This window comes from Dendrobates tinctorius, unplaced genomic scaffold (genome assembly GCF_039654945.1).
Source record: "Dendrobates tinctorius isolate UK_male_01 unplaced genomic scaffold, ASM3965494v1 ptg000057l, whole genome shotgun sequence".
NCBI classification, from domain to species: domain Eukaryota; kingdom Metazoa; phylum Chordata; class Amphibia; order Anura; family Dendrobatidae; genus Dendrobates; species Dendrobates tinctorius.
The window spans coordinates 23,113,594-23,132,643 of record NW_027361725.1 but is presented as its reverse complement, the minus strand read 5'-3'; the positions used below and the strand labels follow the sequence as shown (position 1 = coordinate 23,132,643).

General features: G+C 44.7%; 1 protein-coding gene across 1 annotated transcript in view; it reads left to right on the top strand.

Annotated features, from left to right (window-relative positions):
- The first annotated feature begins 1,301 nt into the window (after positions 1-1,301).
- Positions 1,302-19,050, top strand: part of PRKD1 (protein kinase D1) — a 184,239-nt gene continuing 166,490 nt past the window's right edge. The window contains exon 1 of the mRNA XM_073577800.1: positions 1,302-1,903. Within this exon, the coding sequence (XP_073433901.1) occupies positions 1,742-1,903 (162 nt within the window). The 5' untranslated portion in view covers positions 1,302-1,741. The remainder of the gene's footprint in view (positions 1,904-19,050) is intronic.

Sequence of the window (19,050 nt, the reverse complement as noted above, 5' to 3'; positions counted from 1 at the left end):
CGTTTCCCGCCATGCCCATGACCAGACAGGTCCTTCTGGCATTTGCCAGAATTGCCAGATGGCCAGTCCGGCCCTGCCGCTAACTCACGTCACAAGACCTTTGCGATACAGATCATCTTCACCCGCAGGCTCAGTGATTAGCCATAGAAGCCCGGGGACCACTGAGGATCGCAGGCGGAGAATCATTGGACATCATTTCTTCTATACACTGCAGCACTGTAAACAAGAAGAAAACATTAAAATAAAGGAATAAACATAAAAGTTGGAATCAAAAAACTAAATAAAAATAGTAGAAAAAAAAATAATCGGTATCACCACATCCGTAACAATCTAATATTTGAAAATTAATTAACTGATGAATTGAGTGCCGGAAAAAGAAAAAAAAATCAAGACACCAGAACTGCCGATTACTGGACTCCGTACTGAACCAAAAAATGCAATGAAAAGCGATCAAAGCATCATCTGTTCCCCAAGATGGAATACAAGCCCTCACATAGGCCCAGAAATACAGAACAGATGTGTGATCCCCGACAATAGAGACAGCAAGCAAAATGGAGATTTGAGAAACTTCTGAAAAAATCTTTTTAGCTACCAAAATAGGAAAAAAAAATGCTACAGGTTTGATAAGAGAGTCTACAGCGCTGCAGCCAATCAGTGAGCTGAGCCGCTCTGGAATGCTGCAGAACTCACCGATTGGCTGCAGTGGTGTGGGCATGATGTCCCCGCTAAAGAGAACAACAGACACTGGGGGCAGTGGTGGAGACTCAGAGCTGGACCTGGGGAAGGGGAGTAAGGCACACTTTTTTATAACAAACTGCAGCTGGGGTAAGAGTTTTTGAACTTGGAAAACCCCTTTAAATTTAAAATGGCCAATCATTATGTGTCCCAACATCATGTGCTGGTGAGGAGTCAGGAGACCCCCACACACAGCACTGGGGTGCTTGGCTGAGGTTCGTGTAATGTTGCCTTTATATGTAATGCACAGGGTTAATGGAGCAGACTAGCGGCTAGGGAAACTTATCTCCCTCCAGATCAAGGATCAGGCTGAGAGAATGGACATGCTTGATGTTCCCTCTGTCAGGGGAAGTCGGAGTGGCTGGCAAGGACAGCGCTGTGTGTGTCCAGCAGGGGGAGCTCCGGGCCTGCAGCGCTGTGTGTGTCCAGCAGGGGGAGCTCCGGGCCTGCAGCGCGGTGTGTGTCCAGCAGGGGGAGCTCCGGGCCTGCAGCGCGGTGTGTGTCCAGCAGGGGGAGCTCCGGGCCTGCAGCGCGGTGTGTGTCCAGCAGGGGGAGCTCCGGGCCTGCAGCGCGGTGTGTGTCCAGCAGGGGGAGCTCCGGGCCTGCAGCGCGGTGTGTGTCCGGCAGGGGGCGGCCGTGCTCCCATGCTGTGTAGCGCTGTATGTGTGTGGGCGCCGCTCGGACTTGTTGTTGGGTAAAGTTTTGCTGGAAGGGAAGAGGCGGCTGTGCGCGGAGTGAGCGGCGCTTGTCAGTCCCGGGGGCCGTTCTGGTGCCGGGAGTGTGAGCCCCGGCGGACGGGAGTGCGGCTATGCGGCTGGAAGTTGTGTGCTGGTCCCGCACGGCCCTCCGTGAGTGTCCGCCGTGAGAGTAACTTGTGCCGGGGCCGTGTCGGGTGCATGCTGCCTGGCGTCTAGTCACGTCCCGTGTGTCGGCCGGGCGCGGCTGTGTGTGACCCGTGTCCTCTCTCCTCTCCCCTGGTGTCTCCCGCTGGCGGGCCCAGCTGTCTATGAGCGCCCCCCCGGTGATCCGGCCGCCCAGCCCCGCGGGCCCCGGCCTCTCCCTCCAGATCCAGATCGGCCTGAGCCGGGAGCCCGTCCTACTGCCCGAGCCCGGAGAGCTGAGCCTGGGGGCCGTGCGGGAAATGGCCTGCTCCATCGTGGACCAGAAGGTGAGGCCGCCACTGTGTCAGCGTGTCATGTGTGCGAGCGCAGGAGCCCTGCTGCACCCAGCATCGGCACCACAACTACCAGCATCATCTCCACTACTACTACTATCACCACAACTACCATTACTACTACTATCATCACTACAACTACCACCACCAGCATCATCACTACCAGCATCATCTCCACTACTACTACTATCACCACAACTACCATTACTACTACTATCATCACTACAACTACTACCACCATCATCATCATCACTACTACTATCATCATCACCACAACTACCACCACCAGCATCATCACTACCAGCATCATCTCCACTACTACTACTATCACCACAACTACCATTACTACTACTATCATCACTACAACTACTACCACCATCATCATCATCACTACTACTATCATCATCACCACAACTACCACCACCAGCATCATCACTACCAGCATCATCTCCACTACTACTACTATCACCACAACTACCATTACTACTACTATCATCACTACAACTACTACCACCATCATCATCATCACTACTACTATCATCATCACCACAACTACCACCACCAGCATCATCACTACCAGCATCATCTCCACTACTACTACTATCACCACAACTACCATTACTACTACTATCATCACTACAACTACTACCACCATCATCATCATCACTACTACTATCATCATCACCACAACTACCACCACCAGCATCATCACTACCAGCATCATCTCCACTACTACTACTATCACCACAACTACCATTACTACTACTATCATCACTACAACTACTACCACCATCATCATCATCACTACTACTATCATCATCACCACAACTACCACCACCAGCATCATCACTACCAGCATCATCTCCACTACTACTACTATCACCACAACTACCATTACTACTACTATCATCACTACAACTACTACCACCATCATCATCATCACTACTACTATCATCATCACCACAACTACCACCACCAGCATCATCACTACCACCATCATCTCCACTACTACTATCACCACAACTACCATTACTACTACTATCATCACTACAACTACTACCACCATCATCATCACTACTACTATCATCATCACCACAACTACCACCACCAGCATCATCACTACCAGCATCATCTCCACTACTACTACTATCACCACAACTACCATTACTACTACTATCATCACTACAACTACTACCACCATCATCATCATCACTACTACTATCATCATCACCACAACTACCACCACCAGCATCATCACTACCAGCATCATCTCCACTACTACTACTATCACCACAACTACCATTACTACTACTATCATCACTACAACTACTACCACCATCATCATCATCACTACTACTATCATCATCACCACAACTACCACCACCAGCATCATCACTACCACCATCATCTCCACTACTACTATCACCACAGCTACCATTACTACTACTATCATCACTACAACTACTACCACCATCATCATCATCACTACTACTATCATCATCACCACAACTACCACCACCAGCATCATCACTACCAGCATCATCTCCACTACTACTACTATCACCACAACTACCATTACTACTACTATCATCACTACAACTACTACCACCATCATCATCATCACTACTACTATCATCATCACCACAACTACCACCACCAGCATCATCTCCACTACTACTACTATCACCACAACTACCATTACTACTACTATCATCACTACAACTACTACCACCATCATCATCATCACTACTACTATCATCATCACCACAACTACCACCACCAGCATCATCACTACCACCATCATCTCCACTACTACTATCACCACAACTACCATTACTACTACTATCATCACTACAACTACTACCACCATCATCATCATCACTACTACTATCATCATCACCACAACTACCACCACCAGCATCATCACTACCACCATCATCTCCACTACTACTACTATCACCACAACTACCATTACTACTACTATCATCACTACAACTACTACCACCATCATCATCATCACTACTACTATCATCATCACCACAACTACCACCACCAGCATCATCACTACCAGCATCATCTCCACTACTACTACTATCACCACAACTACCATTACTACTACTATCATCACTACAACTACTACCACCATCATCATCATCACTACTACTATCATCATCACCACAACTACCACCACCAGCATCATCACTACCAGCATCATCTCCACTACTACTACTATCACCACAACTACCATTACTACTACTATCATCACTACAACTACTACCACCATCATCATCATCACTACTACTATCATCATCACCACAACTACCACCACCAGCATCATCACTACCAGCATCATCTCCACTACTACTACTATCACCACAACTACCATTACTACTACTATCATCACTACAACTACTACCACCATCATCATCATCACTACTACTATCATCATCACCACAACTACCACCACCAGCATCATCACTACCAGCATCATCTCCACTACTACTACTATCACCACAACTACCATTACTACTACTATCATCACTACAACTACTACCACCATCATCATCATCACTACTACTATCATCATCACCATAACTACCACCACCAGCATCATCACTACCACCATCATCTCCACTACTACTATCACCACAACTACCATTACTACTACTATCATCACTACAACTACTACCACCATCATCATCATCACTACTACTATCATCATCACCACAACTACCACCACCAGCATCATCACTACCAGCATCATCTCCACTACTACTACTATCACCACAACTACCATTACTACTACTATCATCACTACAACTACTACCACCATCATCATCATCACTACTACTATCATCATCACCACAACTACCACCACCAGCATCATCACCACTACTACCACCACCAGCATCATCATCACTACTATCACCACCATCTCCACAAATACCACCACCAGCATCATTACTACCACCACCAGCATCATTACTACCACCACCAGCATCATTACTACCACCACCAGCATCATTACTACCACCACCAGCATCATTACTACCACCACCAGCATCATTACTACCACCACCAGCATCATCACTACTACTACTATCACCACCACAACTACGATCACCATTACTACTACTATCACACCACAACTACTACTACCACCACCATCATCATCACTACTACTATCATCATCTCCACTACTACCACCACCACCATCTCCACAACTACCACCACCAGCATCATCACTAATATTACCACCATCTCCACAACTACCACCATCATCTCCACAACTACCACCACTAGCATCATCACAACTACTACCAACACCATCATCATAACTACTACTACCACCACCAGCATCATCACAACTACTACCACCACCATCTCCACTACTACCACCACCATCATCACTACTATCATCACAACTACTACTACCACCACCACCATCTCCACTACTACTACCTTCATCACTATCATCACTACTACCACCAGCATCATCACTAACACTACTACCACCAGCACAACTACTACTACCACCATGATCACTCACTACTATTATCATCACTACTACTACCATCACCATTACTATCATCTCCACTACTATCATCAGAACTACCACCACCATCATCACAACTACTACCACCATCCCCACTACTACTATCATCACCACAACTACTACCACTATCATCATCACTACCACTACTACCACCATCACCAATACTATCATCAGAACTACTATCATTACAACTACTACTACCACCATCATCACAACTACTACCACCATCATCACTACTATTATCTCCACTACTATCATCAGAACTACCACCACCTTCATTATAACTACTACTACCTTCATCACTACTATCATCACAACTACTACTACCACCATCATCACTACTATCATCGCAAGTATTACTACTATCATCTCCACTACTATCATCAGAACTACTACCACCATCACCACCACTACTACTACTATCACCACAACAACTACCCACCACCATCATAACTACTACCACCACCATCATAATTATTACCTTCATCACTACTATCACAGCTACCACCACCATCACTACTATTATCATCTGCACTACTATCACGACTACTACTACCACCATCAACACCACCATCACACATCCCCCAGTTCCCATGTATACCGCATGCCTTCCTCTCCCCCATCAGTGGGCCCTGTGTGCAGGGATCAGAGTGCAGTGATTTGTGACCTCTTCTTTCCATCCTTATTCCCCGCAGTCAGCGTTACACATATTATCTTTTCATGCCATTTAATTTATAAATTGTCAGTAAGACATCAGAAATAAGTAGTGGCCAGGCCGAGCCCACCATCTTCTCTATATCATAGCCCTGGTGAGGAGACTGATTGCCGCACTTGGTGAGATCACGAGCAGCCAGTAGTCACCGTCATCTCTTGTGCACATGGATTCCTCCAGGATCTCTGGTGATATTATGTTCTGTAAATGGTGGGATATTCAATGTCTTTGCCATTTTAGGTTGAGAACCGATTTTCTGGAATTGTTCCCCAATGTATAGACTCGCATGCTCACAGATTGGTCGCCTCCGACCATCTTTTTCTCTGGGAGACTCTGCCTCTCTAACCTACCTCTTCTTCCACAGTTGTGTGACTTGGTTGACTATCGACCCTTCAGATGTTTTTCTTTAGTATCACTCACTTTTTCCAGGCTTTTGATTTCCCTGTCCCAACTTTTTTGAGATGTCTTGCAGCCATCAATATATAAATCAGACAGCTTCTCCAGATTAAATTGATCCCGTCTAATGTAAATGTGATCTGTTCTGCTGGGAATAAAATATGGCTAGAAGAGATTTCCATTCAAATCATTGCATTCTTGTTTTCTTTACAACTCTTTGGCCTTTGGGTTGTATATTAGACGTCCCCTAACCATGGTGTATAACACAACGTATGTCACACAGCCTGCTGCATTTTCTTTTAGCCTGTGTTCACACCGGTAGTGTGGTACATTGACAAAAACGGCACAGAAAATCTGCATGCGTTTCACCAAAATGTTTTGCAATGTGTTTGTTGCTGTGACACCTATTGAAGCCACAAGCATTTTACCTCTGCAAAGCTAATTTCAGGCGCACGACCTGTCCATGGTGTTACGCCCCTTTAACCAACCTTTATGTAGAGAGTGGGTGGCCTCAGATTGGGGATTTTCTAAATATTGTGTTAACAAGAGTACACAGCGTTCACCGAAAGTGTCCAATGTTCTAGCAGAAGTCCGATCCAAACTTCCGGGTTGTGAGATCTCGACATGTAGATCAGGATCTGCCATCTCTCCGCTCCCCTCTCACGTTGAATTTGCTTGTTCTGCCGAGATCTCGCTCTTTGCGCTGCTTGGCGAATGGTAATGATGTCTCTAATGTGACCATTCCGTAACATCTCAGTAAAGTAGGGCAGAGAGTTAGGACAAGCGGAGAATTGTGGCATCCTGGTCTGCGTGCCGGTATCTTACAACCCAGAAGTCCTGACTTTTGCTCGTAAGTTGGGCCCTTTTGGGGAGGGAGTCTGGGGCTCCCCAATCTTTAAATATTTGGAATAGGGCCTCTTTTATTTAAAGGCGTGAATTAACATGGGCAGGTAGTACACCTGGGAATTAGAGCAATGTACATGTCTATAAATAAGGACGAATGCTATAAAATAGTGTAATCTGTTCAACTGAAACAATGCGAAGGGAATGAATTGAAGAGAAATCTACATCTAATCAGTATTTTTTGTGACTGCCCTTTGCCTTCATGACCGCATCAGTTCTTCTAGGTGCTTATTCTTGCACACAGGTTTTGCAGGACCTCGGCAGAAGGTTGTTCCAAACATCTTAGAGAACTAACCTCAGATCTGTGGATGTCACTTGTGCAAATCCTTCTGTCTCTCCATGTGATCCCACACAGACTTTTTTTTTTTTTTTTTGTTTTTTTTTGTTTTTTACAGACTGGATGATGTTGGGATCAGGGCTCTGTGAGGGTCGGAACATCTCTTCCAGGTCTCTGTTCTTCTTTAGTCTGAAGATAGTTGTTAATTACATTGGCTGTATGTTTGGGGTCGTTGTCCTGTTGCAGAATCAATTTGGAGCCAATCAGACGCCTCCCTGATGGTTTTACATGATGGATAAGTACCTGCCTGTATTTCTCAGCATTGACGACATTATTAAACCTGACACAGTCCCCAACTCCATTTGCTGAAATGCAGCCTCAAACGTTTAAGGATCCCCCACCATTCTTCACTGGTCATGCAGACCCTCATTATCGTACCTACGCTTTTCGTCGAACAAACTCCCTTGTGTTACAGTCAAATATTTCACCCCACCCCACTAACCAGTTTTTAGATACGGTATATTTGAGTCACTTGACCTTGTTTCCATGTAGAAGATATGGCTTTTTTGACTGCAGTTCTTCCATGAAGACCACTTCTGGCCTGTCTTCTGAACAGTAGGTGGGTGTAGCTCAGTCCTACTAACTGCCGACAGCTCTGAGCTGGTTTTGCTGCTGGACGACATCTGACTTTGAAGGGAAGAAATCGTGATGCGTCTCAGTTGCTGCCCGAAGTTTCCTTGTTATCGACCACTGCGACTACGGTCCTCGATGTTTCCCATTTTTTTTGTTTATGGTGCTTCTTCAAAAGAGCTTGAACAGCTCATCTTGAATCTCCAGTCTGCTTTGAAACCTTTTGCGTGGGAGACATCCTTACTGATGCCGTATGACTACCTTGTGTCTTGTTGCTGCGCTCCGTCTTGCCACGTTTGCCTTCTACAACCTCACCTTTGAAGCTAACTCTGACTGTTCCTCATCCAGTAAGTATTACGGTACTCCTACGTCATTGTTTCAGTTAATGACTGTTTCACCCTACATATGAAAATATTGTAATTCTCACCTGTTTGGTAGTTTATCATACATTGGACTATTATCCTGCACCATCTCTAATGTTTGTGCCAGTGTACCTTGTAGAATTGAGGCTTTGACGCTGTCTTGAAAGCAAAAGGGCGGTCACACAAAATATTGATTTAAATTAAACTTTTCCAAATGCCACATTCACACGGTCAGTATTTGGTCAGCATTTTCCATCAGTATTTGTAAGCCAAAACCAGGAGTGGAACAATCAGAGGAAAAGTATAATAGAAACATGTCACCACATCTGTATTTATCACCCACTCCTGGTTTTGCCTTACAAATACTTAGTGTGTGACTGTGGCCTAAGGCTATGTTCCCACTGGCATTGTACACAGTGGATTTTCCATGCAGGAATCGCTTGCAGAAAATATGCTGCATATTAAGGTAATATTTTAGATGAAATTTTCCAAAATCTCATTTACTCACCGTATAGAAAATCATAAATTGAGTGTAAATTGATCAGATCTGAAATGTGCTGAATCTTCTTTTATGCTGGTTGTGTCCTCTGTCATTTCCACAGTAAAACCACAGTAGCTTTTGCCAGTGTGGATTTATGGTAGTGGAAACGTCCCGGGGGAATGTATTTTTAAGGGGTTATCCACTAGTTGGACAAACCCCTTGACCCTTTCATGAAAGCTAAAGTCCTTCGAGTATAAAAAACAAAACCCTGTTCCAGCTTTGTCTGTGCAGGTTTAACCTGCACTCATGGGACATGGTCATGTGAACGCTGCAGGCAATCACTGGTCACAGATCGTCTGCTGGACTAAGTATTTACAAAGGGATCGTTCGAGTAGTGTACAACCCCTTTAAGACATCAGTTTATATACTGTATTTGTTGGTGTTCGGTGACGAAATTGCACGAGCTCCTCCAGTGCTGACTTACGTGAAGTCACCGGTGTAGACCGCCATGCACAGACTAATGGGGCGGTGCGCACAGTGCTGCGGTAATGCTTAGATTACTTATCCCAGTCGTTTTGCTTCCTACATTTTTTTATTTTCTGACATGTAATTTGCTCCGTTTATGTATGATTAACCATTCGCAGGCTGTAATCTTATTTCGTCTCCAGGTTTTCTTGAACCGTCTTTATAAAAATCTGAGTCATTCTATTCTGCCAAATTGTATACGTATGTAAAAAGCCGCCAGCGTTCTCCACCTGTGCTATAATCCTGGGAATTAGCGGCGCTCGGCAGTCTCGGCACTCCAGTAATGTAGAAGAGTTTGCTTCACTCACCACCTCCACAAAAACACGTCTTTATTCAGGTAACTTAAAGAATAAGGGTATGTGTACACGAGGCCTTAATTCTGACGGCTCACACGCCAAGGTTTTCTTAGGCGCAGCTGCTTCAGGAATAAGTCAGCATCCATTCTCCTAAATTACTTCGTTTCGCCACCGTTTTTTTGTGGCGGCCCTGTTGTCGACAACTTTAAAGAGCAGTATGAACATGTTACTACTTTTAACCATGGTTTCCGAACCCTGAAGACTTTAAAAGAAGCTGCAGTAGATGAAACTTGCTCAGCAATGTCATTATTCCATCTCTGGGCATTATGTTCATCTTTTGTGGTGCTTCTTCAGGGATATTCCGGGCAAAATCTATCTGCTAAAGATGTTTGTGTTAACATACCCTAAGCAAACTTTTAAGCTACGTTATGGAGTTTGGTGTGTGCAGCAGATTCCTCTATATTAGGGAAGAGTGACACGACCATATAACTGACGAGGATTGCAAAGCATTGCTTGGACTGTGTTGGTTCTCCTGACCCGAGCTTGACAGCATGTAATTTCTATGCAGCTATCAGGTTTGGCTCGGGAGAACCGCCGGCCCATCCGAGCTTTACGTTGCCATTCTCATCTAAGTTATACTACCTTTGACTCTTCCCTGTCTCTTCGGCATCATTGTTACAATTCTGTTTCAGGAAAATCAATATGGCTACCAATCCCCAGCAGCAAAAATGACCACCCAGCTACCCCAGGTTACTGAATGTCTTTTCTGACTCGTTCTTTAAAGAGGATGTCCACTACTTTAGCATTGACCTATCCTTAGGATAGGTTATCAACGTCTGATCATCTGGGGTACGACACCCGGCGCCCCCACCGATCAACTGTCAGTGGTGTCTGCTTTGGCCGCCGGTCGGAAATACTTGCCGAGCTGCTCCGTCTACTTTTAGTGACCGGGGCTTGGTACTGCACATCCACCTCCTATTCAAATCAATAGGACAAGAGGAGGTGGATGCGCAGTACCCTGCGGTGGCCAGGGAGGGAGCAGCTTGCAAGTAAGTATTTCCCGGGGGGGCTGCTGGGTGTCGGACCCCACCAATCAGCCGATGACCTGTCCTAAGGATAGGCCATCAGTGCAAAGTAGTGGACAACCTCTTTAACATCATGAGTGTAAGGATATATCGCTGTATTACATAGCGGTTGGCCGAACATCTATGTACAGTAAGTTTTTTTTTTTTTTTGTGGTTTTATTACAGCCATAACATAGCAGTTTGACGTTGGCTGTACGTCTCTAGGAAACGTGAATCACAATGCATTGTTTAGCTGCATCCTTTCTGAGCTGCTTTTAGGGCCCTTTGTGTGTGTCGCTAATCTCACCATGCTTTAGGTGTTTTCTTTTTTTCTAGTTATCGTCTTTATAGGAATTAAAAAACAACCCATAAATATGTATAGAAAGTGGCAGAAAAATTGACATGAAATGTCCTTATTAGTGATCTTGACCTTATTTCGTCTTATTTTGCTTTAATTATTGTATTGTTAGCGTTGTTACTTATGACTTGTGTTTTGAAACTGTTAAACTGTAAAGCGCTGCGGAATATGTTGGCGCTATATAAATAAAGATTATTATTATTATTATTATTATTATTATTATTAGGGTATATTCACACATGGTGGATACACTGCAGATTTTCCTTCTGGATTCACGGATGGAAACTAATCCACATATTACAGCAGCAGCGTTGTGGAGACCAAACCTACAGAAACATTTTGGGTCTGACGTAAATTTGCGACGTGTTTCTGCAGTTTTCACCCTGTTGCGGATTTTGCTGTTAATCTGCTGCAGAATCACGAGCTTCAGGACTCCTCCAGACGTCTGCGATTTTCCTTCCTATTGGTCAGTGTTCGTTCTTGCTGTCGGTGACTTTTCACTTGTAGGACAGGTAAACTGCGCCATAGACTTTGAGTACATGTTCTGTCCGTACAGATACAGTACGGCAGTTACTCGACGGTGTCTGATTGAGGCCTTGGGGTGACCATTTTTTTGGAGAAGCTGTATGACAACCATATGTGTAGCCACGAAGATTTCATAGAAACTAAGAAAAAGTTGTTACAGCTTCCATGTCTTTGTCTTTCGGTGAGCCCGTGTGGGGAGGAGCGTTCCCTGGGGTGGTTTTTGGGTAGATCAGTCCTGCAGGTCAGCCTGTGTGCGGCGGAAGAGCGGGCACAGACTAAACTATGTAGCGAGCTCTCTGCTGTGTATAGGAGGATCAGAGAGAGAGGAAGTGTAAGAGCCGCAGACAGTGACTTCCCCCCCCATACACAGGAGGAAGCGTCTGCCGAGGCGCTCACCGGCTCTGCTACATAGCATCAGTGCCAGACATCGTCTGCAGGTGGAGGAGTCAGAGATGCATTTTATAACTCTTTTTTTTGTGTGCTTGATCCATCATGATGTCAGACCAACATGTTGTAAAACTTAAACCTATCAGTCAATGGTGCTGCATTTGGAGATCCTATGTCTGGGGTGCAATGTTTGGTAATACAGAAGCCTATGGCTGCATCCGTGGCATCGTCCATCTAAGGCCCCATGCAGACATGCGTGTTTTACATGCCCATTATGGTCTATGTGACTGTCCCAGAGGTCTGTATTTTTTGTGGACCGTGTAAAATCTGGAAGACATGTCTGTTTTAATAAGTGATCAATCAAAATCACCCATACAAGTCTATAGGTCGTCACACGTGGGGCGTCCATTACATAGAGCCCCAGAAAAGCTACGGGCACCCCGGACATTTACCTTTTTGTCAGTAATTGCTGTATGGCTCCTTTGGTGTCTATTGTGCTCTGTCTGTACAGCGTCGTCCCGTAATAAAGTAGATATGCGGCGTGGGGTTCCACCATGCTTTCTATATTGGTCCGTTCTCTAGAAGCCTGTGATGTGACGGCGGGGCCCTGCTCATGTAACGTCTGGCTTCAGTTACAGTATGTGCCGGGATAAGTTGAGGACTGAGAATGGAGCCTGTACGCTATAGAGGGGTCCGTCATAAAGTCAGCTCTATATGATAAATGTTTTTTTTTTCTTTAATAGCGACATATACAATTAATATGTGTGTGTCATACTGGCCCCTAAGCATATATAAATCTAATATTAAATCCAGATTTTAAATAACAGCTAATGTTCTGGTGTCTGATTGTTGGGGCGCCCCGGCCGAACAGCTATTCCCGGTGGAGGCCGACACTGTTAAGTTGCAAAGCTGCACAGCACTGTATAGTGGCTGTGTCTGGGTACTGCACATTTGCCATCTATTCCATTGAATAGGGGAAGGATATGCAGTACCTGTCTGCGGCCACTATTCTGTCAATGGCACTGTGCAGCTTTGAAACTGAACAGTTCCAGCCAATGCCGACACTGGGGACTACTGATCAGTAGGGAGGGCGCCGGGTGTCACACCCCCAATGATCAGACATTGATGACGTATACTGGACAACCAACCCCTTTAACTCCTCTTTCACAGGCATCCATCTTCCATTGACTGTCATGGTTTGCTCATGGAAAGCTTTTGCAGCTTGCACACAGCCAGACCATAAGGGTACCGTTACACTTAGCGATGCACCAGCGATCCCGACAATGATATGGATCGCTGGTGCATCGCTAAGTGGTCGCTAGTGAGCTGCCACACAGGCAGATCTCCCCAGCGACATCGCTGGGGTTGGGGGTCGTTACTTACCTGTCAGACGAGGCCATCCTGACGTCCTCCCGCCCTCGTCCACGCGTCGCTCGTCAGGGCCACAGGAAGCGCCTGACGAGAAATGGTCCAGGACGTTCTTGCGCGACCAGCAATGAGCAGCGGGGGAGCCGGACGGAGGTAAGTATTACACATAGCGATATCGCTAGCAATATCGCTGCTACGTCACAAAATCGGTGACGTTATAGCGATATTGCTAGCGATATCGCTATGTGTAACGGGGGCTTAAGTCAAACCTCCGACTCCTCAATTTCCATGACTCCAACTCCACCTAAATGGGCTCTGACTCCACAACCTTGCCAGGTCTGTGGAGTCGGTAAGCCAAAACTCCCGACTCCTCAGTTTTCGTGACTCCGACTCCACAGCCCTGATCACCCATCTGTTTTCATTCAGACATCTAAGTAAAACAGACCGTTTTTTCTCACACTCCGGTTTTGCATCCATTATTTTTTCCATCCGTTTATAAAAACTGGAGAAGGTAGATTGTCTGAACTTTTTGTTCCCATTGACTCTTAACAATGGATCAGTTAAAAACTGAAAACAAAACAAACTGAATGGAAAACTTATATACAAAGTACCGTATGTCTTCGGATTTTAATCGGTGTGTAACGCCTCCTCATAGACTTTAATGGCTGAGTCTGATCCCAAAATTAATGTGAATAGGACGCGCTCCGAGTCTCACGGATCAGTCACATGGATCTGTTTTTAACAACTGACGGCGTGTGACGTGTAAAATTGCTTCAAACTACTACCAAAACGCCCCCCCCCACCCCCCGAGTGGGTATTCCATGATTAGGCTGCGTTTTACACTTTGCGGTTTTGCAGCTTTTTTTAAAGCAAATTGTAAGCTGCGTTTTAGGCTGTGTGCGCACGATGCAGATTTGCAGCGGATCCACAGCGGATTTTACCTCGCATAAACGTTGCATATCCGCATTGTGATGTACAGTAGCCTTAAAATCAATGAGAAAAAAAAAACGCTGTGCAGACGCTGCAGATTTTTCCGTGCGGTTTTTCCAAAATCCGTAGCATGTTACTTCTTTTGTGCGGTTTTCCATCTCCTCTGTCACCAAATCCGCAGGGAGAAAACCGCAATGGAAAACCGCAAGAAAACCGCAGGAAAAATGGAAGAAATCCGCAGGAAAAATGCAGGTCATTTGACCTGCGGATTTCTTCCATTCTGCACGGATAAATCTGCAGGGCTAAAAAGTCCGTCTGCACTCAGCCTTACAGTACCAGCAAAGTCTAGAATATTTCAGCAGTCTTGCTCACACACATTGGTTTTATTTTCCTGACTAATTTGGAAAAATTTGCGTTTTTGCAAACTGCAGCATGTCACTTCTTTGAGTGTTTTTTTTCACCCATAGGAAACATTGGATAAGTGCAAAACCGTAGCAAAAAAACGCAGGAAGTTCAATCCTGATTTATTTTTAGGCGTCTAAAAATTATCAACGTGTGCAAGAGACAAAAGCGGAGCAAAAACTGAGCAAAACCTGCTTTATGTAAGCAGCTCCTTTACTGCCAAGATAGCTGTTTTTTCCTGGAGCAAAAAACGCCAGCAAAAACACAACGTGTGATCATAGCCTAATGGAGAAATTTTAGACGATTAAAAGGGCGGAGAGTGGCAGTGGATCCTGTGCGCTGCTGCTGACAAAAAGCTTCCAAGCAGTAAGAATAAAAAGTTCTCGATTTTATTCATGCCATGCTTTTCGCATTAGATTTTACTTCTCCTTCAGGGGGGATTTTTTTATTTCTACTGAAAATCATTGTGGAATTTAGCACTCAAATCTGGATGGAAAGTTCTTCCCAAAAATCTGTTTAGGTCCATTTCCACTGAATGCATGATTCGTGAGTACTGTGCAGTCTTGATTGAATGTTGGTTGTACATGTCCAGCTCAGCAACATTCATTCTCTATGGGACTGTGTGAAATTACCTTGTGCAGAACTCTACTTTCTCCATCCCATGGAGAACAGTGTGGAGGTGCACACTCCATCTCCGCTGTATTCTCACTGGGCACAGAAGATCCTGCAACAAATTGTTGGACAAATAAGGTGACAATGCATCCTAATAGAGAATGAACCAAAAAAGAAGTGGGAGGCATGTGTGGCATTTACTCCTATTTAGAAGCCATTGGATACCGTCTTTTTGTTCTCATGACTTTGGATCTGACCGTGGAGCAGTGAAGGCCACCTGCAAATCCTTGGTCATTCCTTGTATGTGCAGGCGTTATCTGATGGCATTGCATTATTGCTCGTAGCATATACATAGTCTATTATCCGCACATTTATGAGATTAATGCGTTCACCTGCGTCCTCTCCGGCCCCTCGCATGCCTGGAGTCTAGTGCGATGACGTCACCGTCAGTAACTGGGACACGTCTGCTCCGGCAGGCAGCGGTGATTTAGCTGTGACCTCTCGTAATGACATGTAGGGGGATCAGATGATGGTGACTGCTCCGCTGTACCGATGGGCAGAGCACGCACGTAGCACAGCAAGGTGTGAAATGATTGTGCGGCCGATGAAATCGCAGCTGGTGTCCTTTGAATTGAGAGCCGGTTTTTATATTGCTGGCGACATGATGGGTGTGTGTCGTGCTCGCTGGTAGGAGACTGTAAATGTGGGAGTGTAAAGTATTTCCACCTATATCGTGCACTTTGACTCATTACGTTATTTAAGCAGATCTTTGTGCAACGAGTTATCTTTCAATTTGCAAGATTTAAATAGAAACACTTGCGTATTCGAAAGCTGTCATTAGAGAAATGCGTGCTGTAGTTAATTTTTTTTTTTTTTTTTTTTACAATGCCTTTTTCAACCTGGCACAAATGCGAGGAGGAGTAGAGAAGCGGATGGGCTCCGGCTACTGGAGTGTTCTGCGGAGAGGAACTGGGAATATGGCAAAGCTGGGTTCCTCCCATCCTAATCACGTTCTGCATGGGCATCATATTACCTAAATGTCTTGTAAAAAAGCATCTAAGCCCTTTATGAAACCATCGACCATTCCCGCTGGGTCAAGCCCCTGAAGAAGCCTGTTCCATAGTACAAGGATATGTGCACCCAATGGCTTTATCAGGAGGATCCCTCTTTGAAAACCAACTGAAAAAGCTCTACCTAAACGCTCAACAGAGTGGACATAAAGGCTTGCGATTCATATGTTCAGTCCTCTGTAACTTGTAACCGCGTCAGGTTTCCAAAGATGTCAACTGGTTAAAAGAAGAGAGCTGACCCTTCTTCAGGCATTTTCTGCTCAGAAGACGTGCTCTATATATATATCTGATAAATAAGAAAAGAGAGCGGACGGCACCGCTGTTACTGTGACTGGACTAATGGTGTGCGGCAGGCAGAAAACCAACAGCTTGGACTCCCGGGTGCTTGACCTTGTAGTACTCAAATCTTGGAATCCATGGAGAGAAAGTGGTCGCACTCAACGGAAGGTGAATAATCTGTTTATTGACATATCTGGTTACATGTCACAGTCGGGGGGAGTGGTAGCACGAGTGCATAAAGGCTGACGTCAGCCTTTATGCACTCGTGCTACCACTCCCCCGACTGACATGTAACCAGATATGTCAATAAACAGATTCTTCACCTTCCGTTGAGTGCGACCACTTTCCATGGATTATGGATTCCAATATTATATATATATATATATGTGTGTGTCTATGGGAAACCATAAAAGATTAAAAGATTTCCAGAAGATGCCTGGGCTGCTTTTGAAGTATTTTGCCAGTGTTTTGCTTCAATAACTGCAAGTGGTTTCTTTGTTGAGCGGAGTTGAACCATTTTTCAAAAAGAAGTCCCAAAAAGGATGGAAAAATTTTGAAAAGAGGGCTCAGGAAAAGACGTGGAGAAAAAAGGCTTCAGGAAATGATCAAAATTTTAGGTTTTTTGAAGTTTTATTTTGCCTGGTTTGCCCACCTGAAAAAGACGTGTGCGCACCTACTCTTATTCATGGTGTCTCCTTTGGAGATGAGACAAGCCTTGTCTCCTATGGAGATGTCTGATTTTTTTGGGGTCGTTTTCCGTTTGAAGCCATTACTGGAATTACTCATCCCCCTCCTTCACTGTACTCGGAGCTTGTTTTGTAGCAAACCAATTTCCTTTTCTTTCTGGAATGTGTAGCACTTTTCTTTTTACAATACACAGCTCCATTCATTTTTGCAGTACAGCTTGTTGGCTCCTTGTGACATGAGCTTGGAGAATAAAAGTTACAGGCTGATGTGATCTCTACCCGCGCACGCTAGAAGTCCTTTATACATACAGAAATGCTTTTTGGTGGAATTTTTTTTACTTTACAACATTTTTGCTTATTTTTTTTTTTAATAGCATCCGAGGAAAGACTGTAGGGGGAAAAAAGTATCCTCTGAGCATTGTTGCACTTTGAAAGAAAAAAAAATGCAACAAATGTGTAAAACGCATAATAAATGTGTGACGCCAGGCATATATAAATCCGTTTTTGATGCAAATAAAGGCAATATTCTGGTTCAGTTAGCTTAGTATATCTCTCCCAATGTGTAAGTGTTTCAATAGTTTGCTACTATATTGTACTTAGAAATAAATGGTGTGAAAACGCTGCAATTTGTTGTGTGTTTTTAACAGAGAGTGTAAAAAGAATATGGTCCTAATAAAGTTCTGTACACTTAAAGTAGTGCAGGATACCCCAGGCCAGCAAGTGATAGAATTACATTGGCTGCGGCGTGGTTTTGGGCTTCCGGGACTTCTCCTTTAACACTGTAGTACATGTAAAGAAATGTGTTCTCTGCTCCGCAGCTGTACTGCAGGAACCATTATAAGTGGCCGCCCGCTTGGCAATCATTCTGAAGTTTTCCATCCTCTTGGATAGAAAAACTGCCTTCACTTGTGCTAGGGAATAAAGCTTATGTGCAGCTGGGTTTCCAGAGTCATTACTTTGTTGATGACTCATAAAAGCTACCTACAAGGCAAGCTTCATCTAAGCATAGCTGTTTATCAATGCCTCTAACTTCAAAGATTTTGTCCAGGATTTTGCCACCTAGTCTACGAGCAGCCTAATCTGACCCTGACTCCAGAAATGTCACTTTCTAGGCTGCTTAGTGTAGTTTTGATAACGTTTTTATCAGCAGGAGATGATCACTAGTGGACTAGTAAACCTGCTGCTATGTAGTCCAACCCCGCCCACACCACTGATTGGCAGCTTTATAAGAAATCTCCCAATCAATGGTGTGAGCGGGATTATTCACCAGATAAGTGACAGCAAGCATCTCGGTAAGCGACACATCTCTGGAATCAGGGTCT